At 36.5% G+C, this 21955-nt stretch overlaps 1 protein-coding gene across 1 annotated transcript in view; it reads right to left on the bottom strand.

Moving 5' to 3' along the window:
• Window positions 1-18285, bottom strand: part of LOC133991454 (cGMP-dependent protein kinase 2) — a 36696-nt gene extending 18411 nt beyond the window's left edge. The window contains exons 1-12 of the mRNA XM_062429862.1: window positions 18180-18285; window positions 17661-17889; window positions 14292-14657; window positions 11422-11588; window positions 10404-10517; window positions 6372-6477; window positions 4078-4141; window positions 3882-3959; window positions 2419-2513; window positions 1259-1327; window positions 465-563; window positions 70-217 (exon numbers count right to left, since the gene is read on the bottom strand). Of these exons, the coding sequence (XP_062285846.1) occupies window positions 70-217; window positions 465-563; window positions 1259-1327; window positions 2419-2513; window positions 3882-3959; window positions 4078-4141; window positions 6372-6477; window positions 10404-10517; window positions 11422-11588; window positions 14292-14657; window positions 17661-17782 (1428 nt within the window). The 5' untranslated portion in view covers window positions 17783-17889; window positions 18180-18285. The remainder of the gene's footprint in view (window positions 1-69; window positions 218-464; window positions 564-1258; window positions 1328-2418; window positions 2514-3881; window positions 3960-4077; window positions 4142-6371; window positions 6478-10403; window positions 10518-11421; window positions 11589-14291; window positions 14658-17660; window positions 17890-18179) is intronic.
• Window positions 18286-21955: the final 3670 nt, after the last annotated feature.

Raw genomic sequence — 21955 nt, forward strand, 5'->3', positions numbered from 1 at the left:
CTTCTAGTGTAAATCATGGGGCTGACTAATGACACATGATATTTGTGGTGTTACGTTACTGTAGCTCACCAGCTCCACTCGTCCAAATCCTCCCATCCCCAGTGTGGCTATGACCTCCAGCTCCTGGAAAGGTTGGTGATGGGGCAAGAGAGCAATCCTCTCCTTCAGCCTCCTCAGCTCCTGGGCCTCCACTGAGTCAATCTGAGGTGAATGAGGCCTGACGGAGGAGCAAGACAATCACATTTGAACCTTATCCTGAATTTAGGCATCAGTAGTTAACCATTGACATACCAGGGTGAACCAGACTGAAGAATGTGTTTAGTGTTTGAATTTATTCACTAGACTCTAAACTGATTTATCTGCTTATCTCCAATAATACTGCATGTACAATCAGTGTGATCACGTGCAATAAGTCACCACCATTGTCCCCTGTTGATGGTGTCATTATGTCATTCTGCACTCACAGAGCGTTCCTCCTCTCATCACTCCTGGAGAGCTCCTCCACGTATTCCTTCAGGTAAGCCTGGAGCTCCTCATAAGTTCCAACCATCTGGTTGAAGTTGCTGGAGAGAGGAGGCAACATGGACAGCTTTCATTTCAGCATTGTGTGTGTTTAGAAGGTTTGGCAAATACAGGTTATCACATGCAGATGCTGATGTATCATAGCTACCTTTTTTATATATCTGAATCATACATCTGGCAGAGGATGGACTTGTGTTTGTGTAAGCTGAATTTAATCAACGTCATCATTCATACATCACCATCAGTGGCTCACCCATCAGCTGTGTGGTTATCTTACATTAGTAGTGTAGGATAAAATCCCTACAGCAGACAGCACAAGCTTCAAACAACAGGCCTGCTTTTTCTTCAACCTCCCAGGAATGCTGGCAAATATCGCATAAATGAGAGTTCCAAACTCCTCACTCCTCTCCATTCTATGAACTGAAAGGATCTCATAAGGACCCCCATGCCATAACCCACCAGGACTTTCAATATTTATGTTTGGACTATTAGTTTAGTTGTTATTTTATTTTGAAATGTGTTCTCCTTGTGTTTTTGTTTCCTTTACTTCCTGTGTTTTCCCACCTTTGTTGATTCCCTCCAATATTTCATCCGTGTCATCATTGGCTATCATAGCTCTTCTCTAATGGCCAGTAATACACAGAGACAAGCTGGCACCAACTTGAATCCCTTGAATAACGTTGTCAGTTATTGTGTCCAGCTGTAGAAAATAAAACGGCATCATGCAGCTACTCACTCTCTGTCCACCACCAGGCAGTGTGTGTCGTTCTCAGTGCAGATGATGTTGGCTGAGCGAACATCCTCACTGTAAACATACATGTGCACTTCAGTCAAATGAATGAAACCAACACTAACACACATTACAGACAGTCATTTCCTTCATCATTATGTTCTGAATGTCCTGAAGAGGGAATATTTTCTTGTCTCATGAATAGAACTACAGAGATCGAGAGTGTGTTAAATATTCTATTGCAACCTTAAAAGAAAGGTTGACTTCTGTGAGTCAAACAACTTTATGGATATTATTTGTTGGCTAGGAGTATAGATTTAGATTTAACATTTAGATTTAGATTTATTTTTCATGTAAACATTTTTAACAATTATATATAACATGTTTTTTTTTTTTTTTTTACATGAATTTCCGTCTCAAATGAAAGAAAAATGAGCTAAATGTGAGATGAGTGAGTTAAATATTCAAAATATATCAGCCATAAAAATGCAACTGAAATTCAGCACCCCATATAGGAGATCCTGAAGGACAGGGTCACCATTTTTTATTTATAAGTATGTTTTAAACCAGCAGTCAGGTGTCCATATGAACATTAAAGAGGTTTTTCCTCTCTGTAATCATTCCTCCTGTTCATACTGAATAATAAATGATCTCCTTTAAATGTGCTTTCAATAGAAGTGATGGAGGACTAAATCCACAGTGTGTCCACACAGTCATTTAAAAGTAGATGTGAAGTTTATATGAGTCTTCATCAGTCTGAGTTAGTCATATCAAGTAGATATCTGACTAATTTACAGTCTTTTTAGCATCACATTCCCTCTTAGTGTTTCCCTGTTGAGCTGTGGTGGTATAGAAGTATAGTAACAAAAAAAACGTTGGCACTAAAAACACTGTAACACTGAAACATAGAAGACTTGATTTGACTCATTTGGGTGGCTGAAGCGTCATATTAGCTTTAGATCAACTTTTAAATATTTTTTTGCATTTTGTATGAACAGGAGGAATGATTACAGCAAGAAAAAACTATTTCAATGTTCTTTTGGGCTCCTGGTTGTTTTAAGACAGACTTTAAAAATTGTGAACTTGTCCTTTAATGTACTCTGTGAAACTACATATACAGCACATAAGAAAAAAAATACAAAATACAGTAAATATGTTGTTTGTACCTGATCAGAGCTTTCTCTCCAAAGTAGTCTCCAACTCCCAGGGTCTTGATTTCTTGTGGTTCAGCACAGCCCTCTGTGCTCTGAGTGACTACCACCTGCAGATAGCAAACATTAGAATTAGCACGGCACCACAGCTCATGTATATCAATTTGTTATTGTTAGCTATATTGTTTTAGTCATGAACATTGATAGAATCAGTGGAAAGTTTTGTTAGACTTTGATGTATTTTAAATGTCCTTCCTCAGCTTTCAACTGCATCAACAGTAAGATGTTGTCAACAGATACACATGTGATCTCATTATAATGTATAAACAAAATGTAATGTCATACAACACACTGCGTCCGTTCATTTACATTTACATGTATTAATTCACATTAACCCTTACATACTGTTCATAATCCACACCCCCCCGGTATGTTTCTGGTTAATTTTGACCCGGTCTAAGAATCTCCTCATAAAAAGTGTCTCTACTAAATGCTGAACCACAGATGTGTTTAGAAAGCATCAATAGTTGATCTGACTGATCAATAAATGTGATTAAACCTTGATTCATGTTTCAGAGAGCAGAGAGAGTGTATTTTTTTTTAGCTTTTACACCACTAAACATCTCCTATCACACAATATCATGTCCTATTTTACCTAAGACATGAACATATAACATAGCAATAATGATGGAAATGTATTTTATGTAAAGGTTAAATGAGCAGAACTTTATGGAAGTGTGGGGTTTATTGTATAACCATTAGAGCCATCAGTCTTCACTGCTACATCATAAAAAGAAATCCTCATAACTACTATCTTATTAAAACTATCAACTATTCATTTACCTAAAACACATGTCAATGGATACGGATCAAATATGACCCAGAACAGCCTCAATGGACTAAAATGTGTAGCACTTATACAAAAGTATAACATTTGATAATATTTTCATTTTTGTCCATTTTGGGCCACTTTAGGAAAAGTCTTCAAATTCAGTGTAAAAGAACAACTAAAGTTTATCTCCTAAAGGACATTAATTCTTATTTTTAAATTGTCAGAGCCTGTTCTAAATGACTTAGGAGCTGCTGAGATCAGACACTTGAGATGATAATCAATCTAACCTGACTAACAGCTCCATAAATGTTGGAGCAAATTTTAATGGAGACATCATTATAAATTAACCACATATTTTGAATCTAAAAAGTTAATTTCTCCCCTCAAAAAATTATCTCACACAGGGTAATAATGGTGTAGCAGGTCATGTTACCTCCCCCTCTGTCTTATCTGTAACCCTGCACCAGAAGTCAGTAGTGAAGCATGTACACCATGATCCCTCACTGGCTTCCCTCATATAAGTACTGCCAAAACTTGAACACATTTTTTTTTTCACAAGTTTCGAAATGTTTAAAAAAAATTATTTAAAAAAGTTTAGTTTTTGCTTTCATTGAAAAAATATCAAAGGTTGCCAGAGAAATCTCACCTCTCCTTTTGCGATGATAAAGAAAGTGTTCCCCTCTTCACCTTCTCGGATAATGTACTCCCCTTTTTCAAAATAGTCCTAAAAAAGACAAATGGTTGCTTCATTGGCTTGTTCACTCCGATGCAATTTTTAAGCAATGTATTCAAAAACTGACAGTGTGCAGAATTTCAAAAGAAATGAATTAGAAAATACTCACAACTTCAAGACAGTCAACTATCTTGGCTAGTTTCTCCTCGGGCAGTTCTCGCAGTAGAGACACACTTACACAGAAATAATACATACACACATTAGATATAATGCAGTTGACAATGTGTAACTGCCAAATAATGTACTAAGCTGTCACATTTAACAAAATGGGTTAAAAATGTAAGAAAACTATATGATACAATATACTGAACAACGAATACAAGCAACTATAGTTATATCTTATTTTTTGAAAAGTGAAGACTTCACAGTTTTTTTAAATTCTGAAACTAGCATTAAATGCAGCATACTGCAAATCAAATCATCCATACTGTATGGGTTACATGTTAGCTACAAGCAGAACAAGTGAGCATGGACTACAAAAGTGTCTTCAGGCTAAACATGGTCTAAGTGTGGGGATTTTAATCTGTATTAAATGTGTTTTCCTTCTGAATTATATCTTAACATGACCATACCTAAACATGATTTTAGGCCCAAGCCTGTTCTGAACCAGACTCCAAATATATTTTGTCATGACCAGCTGGGTTCAGATTGGGCAGAAGAACTCCTCAGATATAACTGCTGAATCACTGTAGTGTATTGCTCATTGATAATACAATATAGTAGGATGCTAGCTAATTCATTGACCATTAAAAGCGTGTCTTACATCACTAACCACATGTAATAAATGAATCAGGTGTGGCAGTAAACAGAATAGAGAAAGATGGACTGATAATGAGAGAGTGCAGGTATCAGTAGATGCTGCTAGTGAAACAGACATTTAGAAACAGGAAGAAAACAATTAGCTGTCCTTTTGAAAGTCTTTATTTGTAATGAGTTAAACTGTATAAGTGGATGGGTGTCTATGCCTTAAAGTAATTCCATGATATTGCAGGGTATTTTTCCGGGTACAGGTATTTATGTAGATCTATTAAAATACTGAAAAAAATGTTTTTTCTCAGCATACTCTTGTGAATTCCACCTCTCCTTGTGCTGCTTTTATTTGTGATTGGGAACATTGTTTTTTATGTTTCTTCTTTTATGGTTACTGTGTATTTATCATCTTACACTGCACACGAGTACTCTGGTTTGTTTTATAATCAACCACCTTCAGACTACTTGAGTCACTCCCTATTTAGTAACCAATTCCTCCTAGAGTAGATGCAGTGGTGCAACGTTCACTGTCACCAAAATTAAAGCATTATTTAGTCATGATGTAAATGTCACCATGTCATAATATCTTGAATAACACAATATGACACATTTTAGCAAATTAAATATATTGCTGTTGTCATGAACATGATGCTGTATGGAATATCCATAATTCATTTTCGGGGGAAGTTTCCATTCAGTCATTGAAAATCATAACCAATATTCTACATTGGGAGGGGTGGGTATCGGTACTCAATACCTTTTAAGGTAGGTAAGTAGTATGGAAATATCTCCTGTCAAACGATACCTGCAACTGATCCTTTTTGCACGCAAAACTAGAAAATATGACTAATTGTATGGACTTGCTGACAGCTAATCAACTCAACCGTTCTTCGATTTAATGTGACATGTGATTGGCCCACTGCCACAACAGCTACAACCCATCTGTGGTGGTGAAGTCGTTGTAAATTTCAGTTGGTTAAACTTAGCAGTTCAGCAGCCGAGATGCTACCTAAACACTCTAAAGTGTGTCTACACTACACGCCTGTTACACCAGATAAAAGACAGTGTACTAAATGTAGAATGGGTATTGAATCAAGTAATCAGTTGGTATCAGTATCACTGTAAGGGTACTTAGATTGGTACTGGTATCATCATTTTTAAATAATACCCAGCCCTATGGATTGGGAGGGTTGAGAAAAAAGGAAACATGATTAATAATAATGATAAGAACCTAGCTAAGAGTAAACATGTATATAACCCAAAATATGTCTCATATGGGGCATGTTTTTGTACATTAAAGTAGCAGTGTGCAGGATTTAGTAGCATCTAACAGTGAGGTTGCAGATTGCAACAAACCGAATATAAAGTGTGTTCTGCTGGATGCCACTACATTTTACACACTGCACCTTTAAGGCCTCACTTGGAGCCCGGTTTGGCCCAGGAAAGTGGGGCACAGAATGGGCCCCTGTGGGGACTGAGAACGTTTTGTCCCATGAGCCCTGTTGGGGCTAGGTCTTCTTAAGGACCCATAGACAGACCAGTGGATGCCACACTGTACTTGAAAGCAGAATACCATCTTTACAAACATGTCAACTTTCTTTAGTGTATACTTTCATCTTTCATGCTGAAAACATTAGTTTCATGTCTTTGTACCTGCGCAGGAAGCTGAAGTACTCCTCATGTCTGGCCTGTGCGGTTTGCATCATGATAGTCTGGAAGGTCTGGCGGTCCAGGGCCCAGATGTGAGACTGGGACACAGCTGGATGAGAGTGGAAGCATTAACAACTCATTAAACCCATCACAATGACATCATGTGGAGGAAAGTTAAGAGTCCCTCTGAATAAACCGGGTCATTTATATGTACACTGCATAAAAGAACTACAATAACAAGTAGTTTGTTTTGTTAAAGGCATTTGGGATTTGAAAAAATAATGTAAATAAAAATGAACAATGTAATTTTTTTCATCATATTAGTGACTTATCACTAAAACATTATACTTTTTATATAAGGTTTAAAGGTTTTTCAGTCCTAAGTGAAAATCCTGTTTGTCATAACTTCTGCACAATGTATTTGTTCCAGACTTTGCAAATAATATACTGTCTATGAAATGACTGGATTGGAGCTACAGAGAGCTACGGCCAAATTATGTGCAGTGCACAAATGATGTTAGATGAATAGTTGTGTGCTTATTCACCTTCTTTTTAACAGTCACAAAAGATCACTATCAATCTCATATGTTAAGTATGGAGCTAGAGTCAGGACGTGTTGTTTGTCCAAAAATAGATCCAGCATGTAACCCTGTGTAAAACCATATATACATTAAATTAACGTCATAGAGTGTGTTCATTGATGAGCTTTGTAAGAAAATGGAAAGTAGTTTTTTTTAAAACAACTTTCATGCCAGAATACACAACATTGATTTACATTTGCTTACATGTGACAATATTCATACTTGTAGCATTCTTACACCATTTCATTATTATACTTATCTGTGTGGCTACCAAATTATAACAAATTATATAAATTATTATTAATTTTCTCTTTGCTCCACCTATCATATAGTAATGGAGGCTTAAAATGGCCAAATATGACCTGGTATTACTGGGCAGTACAACTAAGATCCATTACATTTTATTTCTCAACAAAGAACAGTCCTCAGTGGAAGGAAACAGAATCAGAAGGTTTAAGCTTGCCTCTACCTTTGTATTTATACTCGGACACGTTAGCACTTCCTTATTAGATATGATCAATCTGTCTTTAGTGACAGGATATGTACCACAGTCTTTTAAAGTAGCTGTCATTAAACCACTTCTTAAGAAGCCTACTCTAGATTCAGAGGTTTTAGCTAACTATAGGCCCATATCTAACCTCCCCTTTCTCTCTAAGATCCTCGAGAAAGCAATTGCCAATCAGCTGTGTAACTTTCTAAATAATAACAGCTTATTTGAGGATTTTCAGTCTGGATTTAGAGCTCATCATAGTACAGAAACTGCACTGGTAAAAGTTACAAATGACCTCTTAACTTCATCAGACAATGGACTTCTCTCTGTCCCCGTAAAATCAAGAATAGAATTTAAAATCCTTCTCCTTACTTTTAAAGCTCTTAATGATCAGGCTCCATCATATCTTAAAGAGCTTATAGTACCTTATGTACCTACCAGAACACTGCGCTCCCAGAACGCAGGCCTACTTGTGGTACCTAGTATCTCTAAAAGTAGAATGGGAGGCAGAGCCTTCAGGTATCAGGCTCCTCTCCTGTGGAACCATCTCCCAGATTCGGTCCGGAGGGCAGACACCCTCTCTATGTTTAAGAGTAGGCTTAAAACTTTCCTTTTTGATAAAGCTTATAGTTAGGGCCGGCCAGGCTTGTCCTGGACCAGCTCCTAGTTTATGCTGCTATAGGCTTACACTGCCGGGGGACTCCCACCTCCATGATGCACTGAGCTCCTCTCTCCTCCTCTCTCTCTCTATCCATCTATCTATATCCATTAACAAACTTCTTCCCCGGAGTTGTCTGTGCTTTCTCGTCTCACAGGCAATCTGGGCCTGTAGACGTCCGGATGACAGATTCCAGTCCCGGACCTTCTAGCTTCAATGTTTATTTTCTATGTGCTTCTCTCTCTCTCCTATTCTTACTCTCTCTCCTCTCTACCCCAACTGGTCGAGGCAGATGGCCGCCCACTTTGAGCCTGGTTCTGTCTGAGGTTTCTTCCTGTTAAAAGGGAGTTTTTTCTTGCCACTGTCGCCATGTGCTTGTTCATGTGGGAATGTTGGGTCTCTTTAAAATGAAAACCTGAAGAGTACGGTTTAGAACCTGCTCTATGTGTAAAGTGCCTTGAGATAACTTTGTTGTGATTTGGCGCTATACAAATAAAGATTGATTGATTGATTGACACGTTGCCAAATTTGATGAAACAAACTACTAATCCTATTGTTAAAAATATGATTAAGGTGTGGTTTAAAGTGGAAAAAATGTATTAAAGACCCTAACGTATTATCTCAATTTAGTCCCATTTGGGGAAATCAGTGTTTCACACCAGGAAGAGCGGATGCTATATTCAGAACATGGGCATCAAAAGGATTGGGAAAAATTCAAGACTTGTACCCACCTAATTCAGACAATATGATGTCATTTGAAGAAATAAGGCATAAGTATGATATAGATAAAAATACTTTTTAAAATTCCTTCAACTCAGAAGCTTTATTAGAAAGAGTCAAGACGGTCTCCTAACTAAACCCTTCACATCAAACTTGGAAAAATTGACATCTAAAGACAGCCTTAGTAAAGGTGCCATTTCGGAATAATATAATTTGTTATTATCCAATTCATCCGAGAACTCTGATTACAAGACCTGGAATTGGATATTTCACTAAAAGATTGGGAATCAATCTGTACTAAGGCCCACACCCAAACAATTAACTCCAGATTAAGATTGCTACAATACAAATGGTTAATAAGGACATACAGTATACTACGCCAGTAAAATTAAATAAATATGATAATAATATTCCAGGTACGTTTTTTCATTGTGTTTGACAATGTCGCAAAGTAAATGCTTTTTGGAGGGAGGTTAAAAGAATAATACAGAAGATTACATCAAAAGATATTACTTTTTGGGCCAGGCAAATGCTCTTGACCTTGCCTCTTGAAAAAATAACACAAAAAGGGAGGCAAGGTTTGTTTGAAAAAATATGGGGATCTTTTACTGTATTTATAAAAAGTTTAGATCTAACAGAGGATGTAGAGAGTGAAGAAAACGGATGTACATGATAGCTAAATGTGTGCTGGAATTGAGAAAGGAAAAACCTCTAATTGTCCTTCATATCTATAATTGTACTTGTCTGAGAAGATGTTCTTTGTAATGTTGGTTCAGTTTGTATGTTGATATGGTGTGTACTGTATGTACGTGATGTAAGCTTACTTATTTTGAAAAGATTTCAATAAATATAATGTTGGGGAAAAAAACTGTATCATCACATTACACTTCATTCATTACAGGGAATGCATCCTCCATAAATGATTCCCCTTACTTGAGTGTAACTTCATTGTTAGAATGACCAATGGTGTGATCTGACACTGTCATTGTTCCAATACTGCATTTTAAATAGTTGATATATCTTTATTAAACATGAGCAAGTAATCTAATCTATTATATGTAGAGTTTATATTAGAAAAGTATCTGTATGTTTTATTTGAATTCAAATGTATTAATGCATAAATGAAATAAAAATGTATTCATACATTTGACTCTTTCAAATGAACATATTTTAATATAAATTATAATGAAACAGTATGACAGTCTTCATTATTCCAGTGGCACACCAAGCTCCACTGATTACTCTGTTTCAGCCTTTGAAAACCTACAGTGTATTAATTAATGGTATAGCTATACAAAAAAAATGGCTTGTTAAAATGAAAATGACAGCACATCCATACATTATGTAAGATATGGAGGAGTAGTTTAAAAATATATTTAATATCTCCCCCAGTGAGTTGTCATCCGCTCATATGCTCGCAGTCAGCAGGTCTCTTTCAGATGATATGGATACGGTTGGTAAATACAGATAATGATTCACAGTTTAGCAGCTGGGAGTGAATTCATGTATGTAATCCCAAAGGTGAGACATAGTAAGAACCCCAAGATGGTTTTTGTTTTGTTTTGTTAAACACTGCTGTCACTCACCTTTCACAGTGGCTGTTCTCTTACAGTTGTACAGTATGGCCAGTTCTCCAAATGCTGTGCCAGGACGCATGTCCCCCAGCAGCTTCCCGTTCTGGATTACCTCTAGCAAGCCCTCTGCAATGCAGGAAAAACAACATGTTATCCGACGTCATTTTATTATCTATATTTTGGTTGGATTCATGTATGTTTTGGAGAAAAAGTCATATATTTATATTTTCTGTCGCTGCATCTTTTTCAGATGGTAGTAATTTGTTTATTGGGACCATCGACAGTGTTAAATCATAAATGTTACCATTTGATGTACTGTACTGTACTAGTTTATAGCTAATCTTCATCTCCTCCTTTATTGTGCAACCAATCCAGTATATTTTCTGTGTATATATAAAACACAGGTTCTGTTTCATTCAATGCAATGTAAGGCAAGGCAAGGCAAGGCAAGGCAAGGCAAGTTTGAGTTGTATAGCATGTGATGACACTGAAATATAGAGTTGTGTGTCATCTGCATAGGTATGATAGGAGATTTTGTAATGTTCCATAATCTGAGCTAAGGGTAGCATATAGATCTATCTATTGAATCTATAGTAATGCAATTACTGGTTGCTGTTATAATTTTGCATAACATTGCTTTTGTTACCAACCAGAGACTCTCTTAACTCTCTGTTTTAATTTCTAAATTATTATTATTAAATCTTATTTATCAATGAGCATTTACTCTTTATGCTACTATCCCTCCACGTCAAGGTCAGATGGACTGTAAAATATCTTTCACTAACAGTCAAAAGGCAAAAATATTGAACCAGGTTTCTTGAGGTTATCATGAAATAGTTGACACAGTGAATAATCTGGTGATGAATGCTGTAATGAATTTAAGGACGTTTTTGAATTATAATATTACCTCCATGACCTTTTATAAACTAAACAACCGCTGGTGTTTGTCCAAAATGTACAAAGTCATACAAGGTAATGTCCCCCAGATATTCAAGTCCAATCAGAGCTCTATATATTCTACTGAACTGACCTGCCAGTACATAGAGGTAGTTTCCGGGTTCCCCTTCCTGTATGACGAGCTGTCCTTTGGTGTAAACCTTCTCATACATACAGTCCACCATCTCCCTCATGTGTTGTGGCTCCAGTCTTTTCAGAAAGTCATTGTTCATGATGGCATCATTGATGAGCCTTTTGGTTCTGGGGTGGAAAGAAGAAGCAGAAAGATTAAGCAAGCCTGCTTAGTTTACTAACCAGACTACAACTAACACATGTAACATTACTTTCAAGTCCAAGTCTTAATATAAGTTAAATACAGTATTTTGTTGGATGGGAGATTATGTTAGAAAACCTCCTGTTTAGGACTCACGTAATGATATCCAATATAACATTGTCCCAGATAGTAAAGATACTATAAACTTTACAATAACCTTTTGTGTAAGCTTAGTGTTTCTGTGTTGCTCTTTATATCTTTGTTATCAGACATACTTTTGCCAAACTTATCAGTTCGGCCTCATCCTTGAAGCCCTTTTTCTTGAATGAGGAAAATGTTTGAAAATATGAACAATAAAGCTTTGTGTTATTTGTCCATAAAACTTACTGCACATTCTATGTTTAAAATTTGAGCAACATTAAACACTGTTGTATTGAGCCAGGATCATTTGATGCTGTCATACTGCCTAAAACAAAATATGGTTTAATGTAAAACTACAGGCTAAAGAAATATTCTCATGTATCTTCAGGTTTGCCTGTTCAAAAAAATCGGAATATCCAGGAGAGGAGGTATCTTGAATTGGATGCTACAATTGTTAATATTTTCTAAACATTTCAATAACATGTGTAGTCTAACTGTATAAATACTGTTCTGTTTTATCCGACATGGCCAATTAAATCTTGCAAATGTGGATTCTGGCTCCAAGCCACTGCATTAATCTTTGCAGTTATCAATTTATTCGTCAGATTTCACTGAGCATGTGTCTGTGTGTGTCCCTGATTACCACATCACACAGATGATGTGCAAGTACATTCAATGAAAAGGAGGCTGCTGAATGGGCCTGAGAGTAGTGGGCAAGGGAGGCAGCATAGGTTGTCTAATTGAAGCCCATAATGACCCAGGCCCTGCATCTAGATCCTGTGGCCTTTTGTTTACCTGCATGTCTTCCTATTATCCTGTCATGTTAATGCGGTGTTTCAGATCTGCACACTGTTGTGGGTGGGGAGGTATCACAGAGGCTTGCTATAGCTATCGCATGCTCCTGTCAATGATATCCCATTTGGTCTGATATATATATATATATATATATATATATATATATATATATATATATATATATATATATATATATATGCAGGGTTTTCCCCTTTCCCCTTTTTTTTTAGTTAAGGCTGCAGGCGTGTGTTGCTTAGGCGGCTTAAACTGTAAAGTGCTTTGAGAAACCCTGATATATATATATATATATATATATATATATATATATATATATATATATACATATATGATATAAGGATAGTCATCTTTCTCTTTGATCATATCTATATCCTTCCTGTTGTCCTCAAGTCAATTTTGCCCCCGGAGGACAAGAGATGTTAACTCAAAAATGAGGTATGATTTCATTTAAATGAGGCATTTTGATCATCATTTCCAAAAAATATGTGTAAAGCCTGTGGTAGTAAATTGGGATGAAGATGGCTAAAAAGATCTAACACAGAATTAGGTGATAATTTAATAATTTAATTTAGTATTTGATATAGTAACTGCAACATTTCTATCAATCAGGTCAATTTTCACCTACTTTTTTACTTTTCACTGACTTGTGCTCATGTTGCAGCCAATATCTGTTTAGGAAAGTTATTTTGTTTCTGCATAACCAATCAGTACAGAGTGACATATCCAGCCTTTCAGTATTATATTTTAGTCAACACAGAAGCAGTTCCTTGAAACAGTTAAAATGAATCACGACAATTAAAGAAATATGCTGATTTCTGAGTTCTTATTTTTTTAATCGACCTCATTAGAATTGTTGAATAAATCATAGATGTGGTGGTAAGTCAGAGGTTTGGAACCAGTCTAACTTTTGCTCACCTGAACATTCCACACTGAACCATACTACTGTTTTAAACCCTACTTATTCAAATGTGCATGCCTTTCTAAAGCATATTATAATGTCACTTGCAGGCAACCATTGATTCATATTTAAAGTCTGAAAATGTGTTTGCAGAGGTAGGCTGTCCATTGTCGAGATCAGAAACTGAAACAAGCTTGTTTTATTATAAACTGTGTCACAATGGAAGATGAACGATGCAGCATTTGGGATGCCGCACAAAATCCCACCCACCAAAAACACATTCTTTTGCCTTTTCTAGCAGAGTTTGCCAACTTTTACATGTGACCCTTGGGTTTTTGTGCTCAACAGAAGGAAGCAGCTCAATTGTCAATAATGAAAGCTGCAAGCAAAAATTATTACAGGTAATCACACCTGTTGGTGAGACATTACTTTCTGCATTATGCTGTAAGTATGTTGGGCACATTCACCCTCTCTCTGCTGAGTGAGAGGGGAAAAGAAAGAGTCCTCTGATTATATATCAAAACATTCATTGTTGGTGCTGCCTGGAGGAACAGTGAGGTCAATGAGCTATGATTGTAGTCTGCAATGTCTCTCAGCCAGGTCAAAGCAAGAAACTATTTTAATATCCAATCTGACAGTGACCATGTGGAGAGACAAAAAAATGTTTGTTCCTATCTTAATGTCCATCAGGAGGTGTATAATGGAGGTGTCTGGATTATGTTCCAGGAATGGTTTTATAAGCATTAGTGGATAAACTAATGTAAGTCACCATGCTCTTTTATACCTACCTACCTTTTCATACTCAAAAATAGATGTAGAGAGTGTCTCTTTAACTTACTGTGAGTCTTTGCGTATAGGTTTTGTGATGGAGATGTGTGGAGCTCTGAACCCCCCGCAGAAGTTCTCTGAGGTGGGTTCAGCAGAGACGCCCTCTTTGGCTTTAAGCCTGCGGTGGACCTCTACAGCGACCCTGTGGAAGCGGCTGGGACACTGGTTAATGACGCTGTAGCGGCGGTGGCTGTGACGGCAATGGCTCTTTGGCGATGGGCCCAAGCTGTTGTTGTAGCCAATAGCATCCTGGAGCTTGTCAATCTGGGAGATCTTGGCCTCCAGTTCGCTTTGGAGATGCTGCAACTGAAGCTCCTGGGCTTTAAACTCTTGGTCCCGGCGGGCCAGCTCTGTCTCTAGGTGGGTGATCCGCAACCTAAGAAGGCAGCATCACAAAACCAAATTACTGTATACAAACACGCTTTTCACTGCATGAAAGTACAGTCTAACATCTAATAAGAAATGGTGAAGCATGGTCAGATAGATGCTGGACAATCAAGTTATGGGGAATGTTTCAGTAAAAACACCCTAACCCTAACCCTCTCAAAATTCTTGGTTTTAAGTATTAATCAATAAACATAGTGAAATGTGCTGAAAGGTGGATGAGCATTCCTATAGAAGTCCATTATAAATTGATGTTTTGATCTATCATTAGGGCCTGTAGCAGGTATCATGTGTTGCCATCGAATATCTAGTCCTCTGATATCTGACACCATTCTTTTGACGTAATCTAAATTACCTTTAAGATGCCTTTAAATCCTACTCTTAGAGCAGATACTCAATGCCTTATATCATATACACTGTATCTGTTAAACTACATTGGCTGGCCAAACTGGTTTGATAGGCAGTTTTATACAGTATGACTGTCACGAACCGCTTAGTGGTCCGGCCTTCATCAATGCTAATCTAGGTCCACTGGTCTTACAGACATAAACAGAGCCTTTAACAGAGGTTTAAAACGTAGGTAAAAAAGTAGGGCTGGGCAATATATCGATATATATCGATATCGTGATATGAGACTAGATATCGTCGTAGATTTAGGATATCATAATATCGTGATATATCAGAGCTGTCTTTTCCTGCTTTTAAATGTTGCATTACTGTAAAAATGTATAATTTTCTGAACTTACCAGACTGCTCTAGCTGTTCTGTTATTTACCTTTTACCCACTTTGTCATTATATCAACATTACTGATGATTATTTATCAAACATTTCATCGTTTAAATATTTTGTAGAGCATCAAGAGTCATCTCTACATTATCCTTGCAATATCGATATTGAGGTATTTGGTCAAATATATTGTGATACTTGATTTTGTCCATATCGCCCAGCCCTAACTCCAAGGTCCCTGAACTGTCTTTCAAATAAAGGACAATGGTTTGAATATGAAGTTGTGAGTAAGTGTATTGCATTATAGTGTCATAAACAATGTGTCAACCTTTTATATACTACTTGTAAATGCTACATGGGGAACTCAAAGTAAAGTGTTACCAACAAAACATATAACTATGTCACTGGTTTGTTTCCCATTTTCTACCATTTGTTCCATGGTGACCACAATCATTCCCTAACCTAACCTAACCTGACCTAACCTAACCTGACCTAACTTAACCTAACCTAACCTAACCTAACCTAACCTAACCTAACCTAACCTAACCTAACCTGACCTGACCTAACCTAACCTAACCTAACCTAACCTAACCTAACCTAACCTAACCTGACCTAACTTAACCTAACCTGACCTAACCTAACCTAACCTAACCTAACCTAACCTGACCTAACCTAACCTAACCTAACCTTTACCAAGTAGGTTCTCTTTTAACCACGATAATAAAGGTTCCCCTTAACACAGCTATTTTACAGCAGCTTAATTGCTAGCCCTAATCCATGACAGAAGTCTTTCCCTAACCTTAACCAAGGAAACCCAAACAATGATCTTTTGCCGACCCTTTAACACATTTTTGAATGTAAACCTAACCAAACCTGAACTACAGCAGTAGAAAATCTGAAAATGTTGAAATCTTTCATAACAATGATTTCTTCCTGTTTTGGAAGGCACAGACAAATGATGTTATTCTGCTGACAAGGACGCCAGCTCAGAAAGGTTTGCATGTTGTCTTAAAGAGTAATGATAAACATCATATTTTGTCATTTAGCCTGGAGGATTATTTTACTTCAAATGTATTTAAAGACTGACTTTTTAACATTTCCATAACACTTTATATATTATTTGTACAGTTTTCATAAGACCTGATGACAGCCCAACAAGGGGATGGTTTATCCAGGCTGATCACAGCTTATTTGAAATTCCTGTCACAAGCAAAATCTCTACTAAACCTTGCCTGATCAAAATGACCAACACATCCTCATAATTAAACAGTTATAGGTCTAAAATTCAGCGATCTATAATTACGTTTAAATCATGAAGCAACTGTAGTAATGCACTCCAGAGCAACCCATATCACCATAATATGCCACTTTCCAGTGTTACAAATCACTGTTAATAAAATAATGATGTTTTATGGTATAACAACACCGTGGTTAAGGTCTGGTTAGGTTTAGGTACAACAATTACATGGTTAGGGAAAGATCATGGTTTGCGTTAAAATGGTCACCTCAAATGTGGTTTACACTTACTTATAGTTACACAACCATCATCGTCATGACAACAGCAAACACTACTGCATTATGGTTTTCAAAAAAAAAAAGTCTTGACTCGCAGTTAGAAACATGACAGTTGTGGTTGGAAGCAGGAAGAGAACAGTGGTCTCATCTATCTATCTAGACATCCACCATCCTCATAAGGCAAAAATCATCCTACCAAGACACCTTATATTGATGTCATCTGAACTGTGTCACTTCACCAGGTCATCATTGGCTAGATGGTGTAAATGTAGAAGTGTAAATTTGTTTCATGCCTGAATTTAGACCTATGCTGTCATTTTCTTGTGAGGACAGGTTATAATGCCACAAGCAAAACATATGGGCTGTCACATTTCAGCAGTGAAGGTTAACAAGCCACCAAAGAAAGTAACTAATAATAAGTAGATCATTACTTTATTTGACAATTTTATTACTCTTCATTGTGAGAATGTGAACTCATTATGTTCACATCATTTGTAACATTTATTAGCCACCACAAACTGTGTGGGGGTTCAATTTGTTGCATTTTCCACATTTACACATTAATACCCTACTATTCTTACATTGATTATTAAATCTAGTTGCCTTTTTAGTACTGTTACTTATACATCGTTATTAGTATCTATTGTAATACCAAGTAGTTCTTATTCCTAATGATTCCAGACTGATGCTGTACAACATACAGAATTCACTGGTCCTATCTTACAATAGATATTAATAATACAGGACTCTTACCTCAGGATGTCTGTGTTCAGGCAGGGTGAATCTGTGTGGATGGAGGCCGGGCAGCTGTTCTCCTCAGCCCGCGGGGCTTTTATTGAACCATTGCCCATGGCCAGGCATTGGCTGGCCACCATAGGAATGGTGCTCAGGTTCAACTCACAGCGATGACTGTCTTAAGAGGATGCTCTACAAGTGGGCAAGCTGCTCTTCCTACGCTGATATCTCCTTTATCTCCTTATACCTGTTAATGTGAATAAAGGTGTTTCAAATATCTTGTGTTTGATACAAACCTGTCCCAAATAATGCTGCCTTGAATCATCTTTCGTAAAATCCCATACTACCCTGTGCACATGACTTTTTTAAAAAGCCATATTATTGCTTGTTTTTATCCATATCTTGGAAACTTCCAGCACAGCCTGCAACTGTCACTGTACTATTACTACTACACTGTACTATTATCATTTTTTTGTTTCATGCAACCCCAACATCTATACTGTCACCTGTAAAGAAAAAGAAAATCTTGATTTTTACCTAGTGGCTGAGAAACGCATTCAGAATAACAATCCACCTGCTGCCAAACACTGACTCTGTCATTACTGCTCCATAGTGCCTCTACAATTCAACTGTGTCTTGTCTGTTTGCTGTCCTCAAGCACAATGACACTCATCTGTGCTGGGAGGGATCTTTTACCATTTCCAAGTGTGTCACCAAGAAGAGGGTATGCTGATCAAGTGGAAGTGTCTGGCTACCCCTGGTGGTCTAATGGAGTATGACATTTTAAAAGAGACTAGGGTAAAATATTATAATACCAATATTTGAGATATTTTAGATTTGAAACCTTAAGAAAATAATTTTCATAATGATTTGTGTTTTAATTATGAATCCAAAAGCTATATTATCTATCATGTTCTCACTATCTGTCTTACTCTGAGCAGTAAATACAAACCCACCACTCTGGACAGAATACTTGTTTAATTCTGGCTGAAACACTAAGTACAGGCCATCCAGTTGCATACTGTCAGTGTACACCACTTTTCAGAAAGTGAGCCTTACACCTCTATATATTCAATTTGCAGTGTCATAAAGCATACTGTACAATTCCCAAATCCAAGAAGCTGATACCAGCAGATTTTGTTTCAAAAGTGACTAGAATAATTAATTGATGTTAATAAATTGTCTGCTATTTGTCTAACAAATGAATCAACTTATCCTTTCAGCTCCAGTGGTTCCATGTATCACTGTTTTAGATGTATTAGAAACTGCCTCTAATTGGTTGAGCCAAGATATTTTGTGCACTGATTTCTTATTGTATGACATGTTGGGGACAGGCTGGAGAAATATTATATTATACAAACTAACTCTAAAAACTGTGGACAAAAAGCCAATACATTCCATCACTGTAGGATACTGGAGAAATTAAGCATTGTGTTAGTTCATGCAGGAAACGGAGGTCATACACCCCAGCTGTAATCAGCTGACAGCCTCTGATTGGATAAGTAACACACCAATCACAGCCATTCTCACAACAATGCGGTCCATTTAAATATGACTCCCACCTAGGGATGGGAATTGATAAGATTTTATTGATATCAATGCCATTATTGATTCTGCTTATCGATCCGATTCTTTATCGATTCTCTTATCGATTCCTGTGGATTTTCTGTGTGGAAAAAGTAGGCCTTACAGGTTTTCAGTGTCAACAACACACATTTTATTGAGTTATTATGAGTCTCTGAGCACTGAACAAGATAGATAACTAAAGATACTACTACTACTACCTTCCTGACTCCTTTTGTTAAAGTCCTGCAACCAACCTGCCAACTACCTGAGAAACTGTGTGCAGTTGTATCGAGGGGAACTGCTGCTGTTTTAATGGCAAGGCTGCTCACTGATCTTGTCTGATAATATGCCAGAAGTAACAAGTAACTTCACTACAGTTACAACACAATTATAGACACACACACACACACACACACACACACACACACACACACACACACACACACACACACACACACACACACACACACACACACACACACACACACACACACACAAGCAAACTTATATTCCAAACTAATATTGAAAGTGGGTTTCTTTATTCTGACTCAGAGGCAAATCGCTTCAAAATGTTGATTGTACTGACAGTAAATCTGTTTGGCAATCAGTGATGACAGCTGCAATTGTTTGGATTATAAAAAGTAAAAATGAAGAAAAAAAATTGAAAAACAAAAACAATATCATCACCTTTTATAAACATTTTGTTCTGACACAGCACTAAACTAAAAGGTACTCAGTCAATCTCGTGATTGCAGTGAATACCCCAACTGTGGATGGAAGTCACATTGAATCTTGGAAAACAAACTTATACATCTCAATTCAATGTTGTGGTAGCACGGAAATCTGCACAAAGGTCACTCAACTCTTAGATTTGTATTGACTGCGCAGAAAATAATGTACAATATCTTATGTTCCATTATCAATACAGGAAAAAAATGAAAACAAATGTAAATAGTGCTTCATAAAGGTTAAACAATAGCATGCAAATCCTGTATAATGCCCTCTTATCCATTCTCAGATATTGTATTAATCTGACAATTACAGAATTTCAAATGGAAAAAAACAAACAACAAAAAACAAACAATATACATATATATATATATATGTATGTATATATAGAAGAAAAGATGATGAAACTGCCAGTGTAAATATAAAGCAGAGCGTCAAAGAACTTTAGAACTTTAGTTTGGATTATTCTCACTGAACATATTTACTGTGTATCATAAACAGCATCACTTGGTGTGTTTCACCTGCGTGATGCAATTGTCACATTCTTCCAAATTTCTTATGTTCAATACCACAGCAAACACAAGAATCTGATTGGCTAGCAGATGTCCATGCTCAAAGTATATTATATAACAGGTAACTAAGGCAACATTACTAAAACCTGAATGTATGTTGCTGGAGAAACAAACTGAACCAGCTAGCTGACTACAAATAAAATTAAAATGAGTGTCACTCAGTCTCACAATAATGCACTATAAGGTGTCCAAATATATATAAAAAAAAAAAGTTGCACTGTAACTCACAGGTATTTTCATCATTGATTCAACTCCTGATTTTTTTTTTTTAAAGTTTAGTTTTTCCCCACCAAGAAACCAGCAAATCCAACAATATTCAATATATGGTGATATAACACAGGAAAACAAGCAACTTCTCCCATTTCAGAAGCTGTAACCATACACTGCTTGTCATTTCATTTGCTTTAAATGAATTTAATGACTGAAAGAATAATCTAGATAGATGGAGATATTTGGCAATTACTCTTCTGTCAATTGAGTAGTCAAATTGTTTTAGCTTAAAAAGAAAATAATGACATTCTAGTCCGGTTTCAGTTCAATCTTTGTGAAAAACATAGAGTTCAGTACTCCAGACAACCACTACCTCAGGATCCTGGTCCAGTGAATATCACATCAGGCAGATGAACATGTCCACCTGATGTCACTGTATTCAGACTGAATTAATGAAGTGAAATGAAAATGTAATCTGATTATCGAACAAATCACTTCAATTTCATCCATTATTCAAAACTTTTTTTTTTTTTTTTTTTTTTTTTTTTTTTACATCAGAACACCATATTTTATCGGTGCATTATTGCTTCCTTGAAAAGATTATCATCAAGCAATGTAAAAAATGCATATAGCATAGACTGTCATTAACAATTATGTCACACTGAACAAATGTTGCACAATTACAGCTTTGCATTTGATACAAAAACCCAAAATAAATGTGTACTCTTCATATAAAATAATGTGTATTTGCATTCAGCTTCTTCAGCCGCATAAACTATGGATGAAGTTCACAACCAGTTGCAGTTTATTTGTTCAAATCTTATGCACTTACATAAAAACTGTATTTTGTAACTTGATTTCATGCTAAAAAATGTTGTGATTGCTGTATTGCTTGCAGTGTATTACATGAGTACACTTTTTCTACTATATACAATACCAGTCAAAAGTTTGGACACACCGTCCCATTCATTTGAATGAGAGAGTGTGTCCAAACTTTCTACATGTACTGTAGGTTCAAGACATATATAAGTTGTGACATAGCAAACCAGGTATATAAAGCAAATTAACCATTTGCTTTCTTAATAAAAGAGAAAAAAAACTGTTAGTTCCATATTTGTGCAAAATAGAAATGTGACAGTTATAGTAAAAATGCATTGAAATGTCCAGAGATAAAAATAGTAAGTTAAAGTTGCACTCCTTCATTGTATTATAACCCCAACAATCTCCTCTCAGCCC

The sequence above is a fragment of the Scomber scombrus genome, chromosome 12 (genome assembly GCF_963691925.1).
Source record: "Scomber scombrus chromosome 12, fScoSco1.1, whole genome shotgun sequence".
In the NCBI taxonomy this organism is placed as follows: Eukaryota; Metazoa; Chordata; class Actinopteri; order Scombriformes; family Scombridae; genus Scomber; species Scomber scombrus.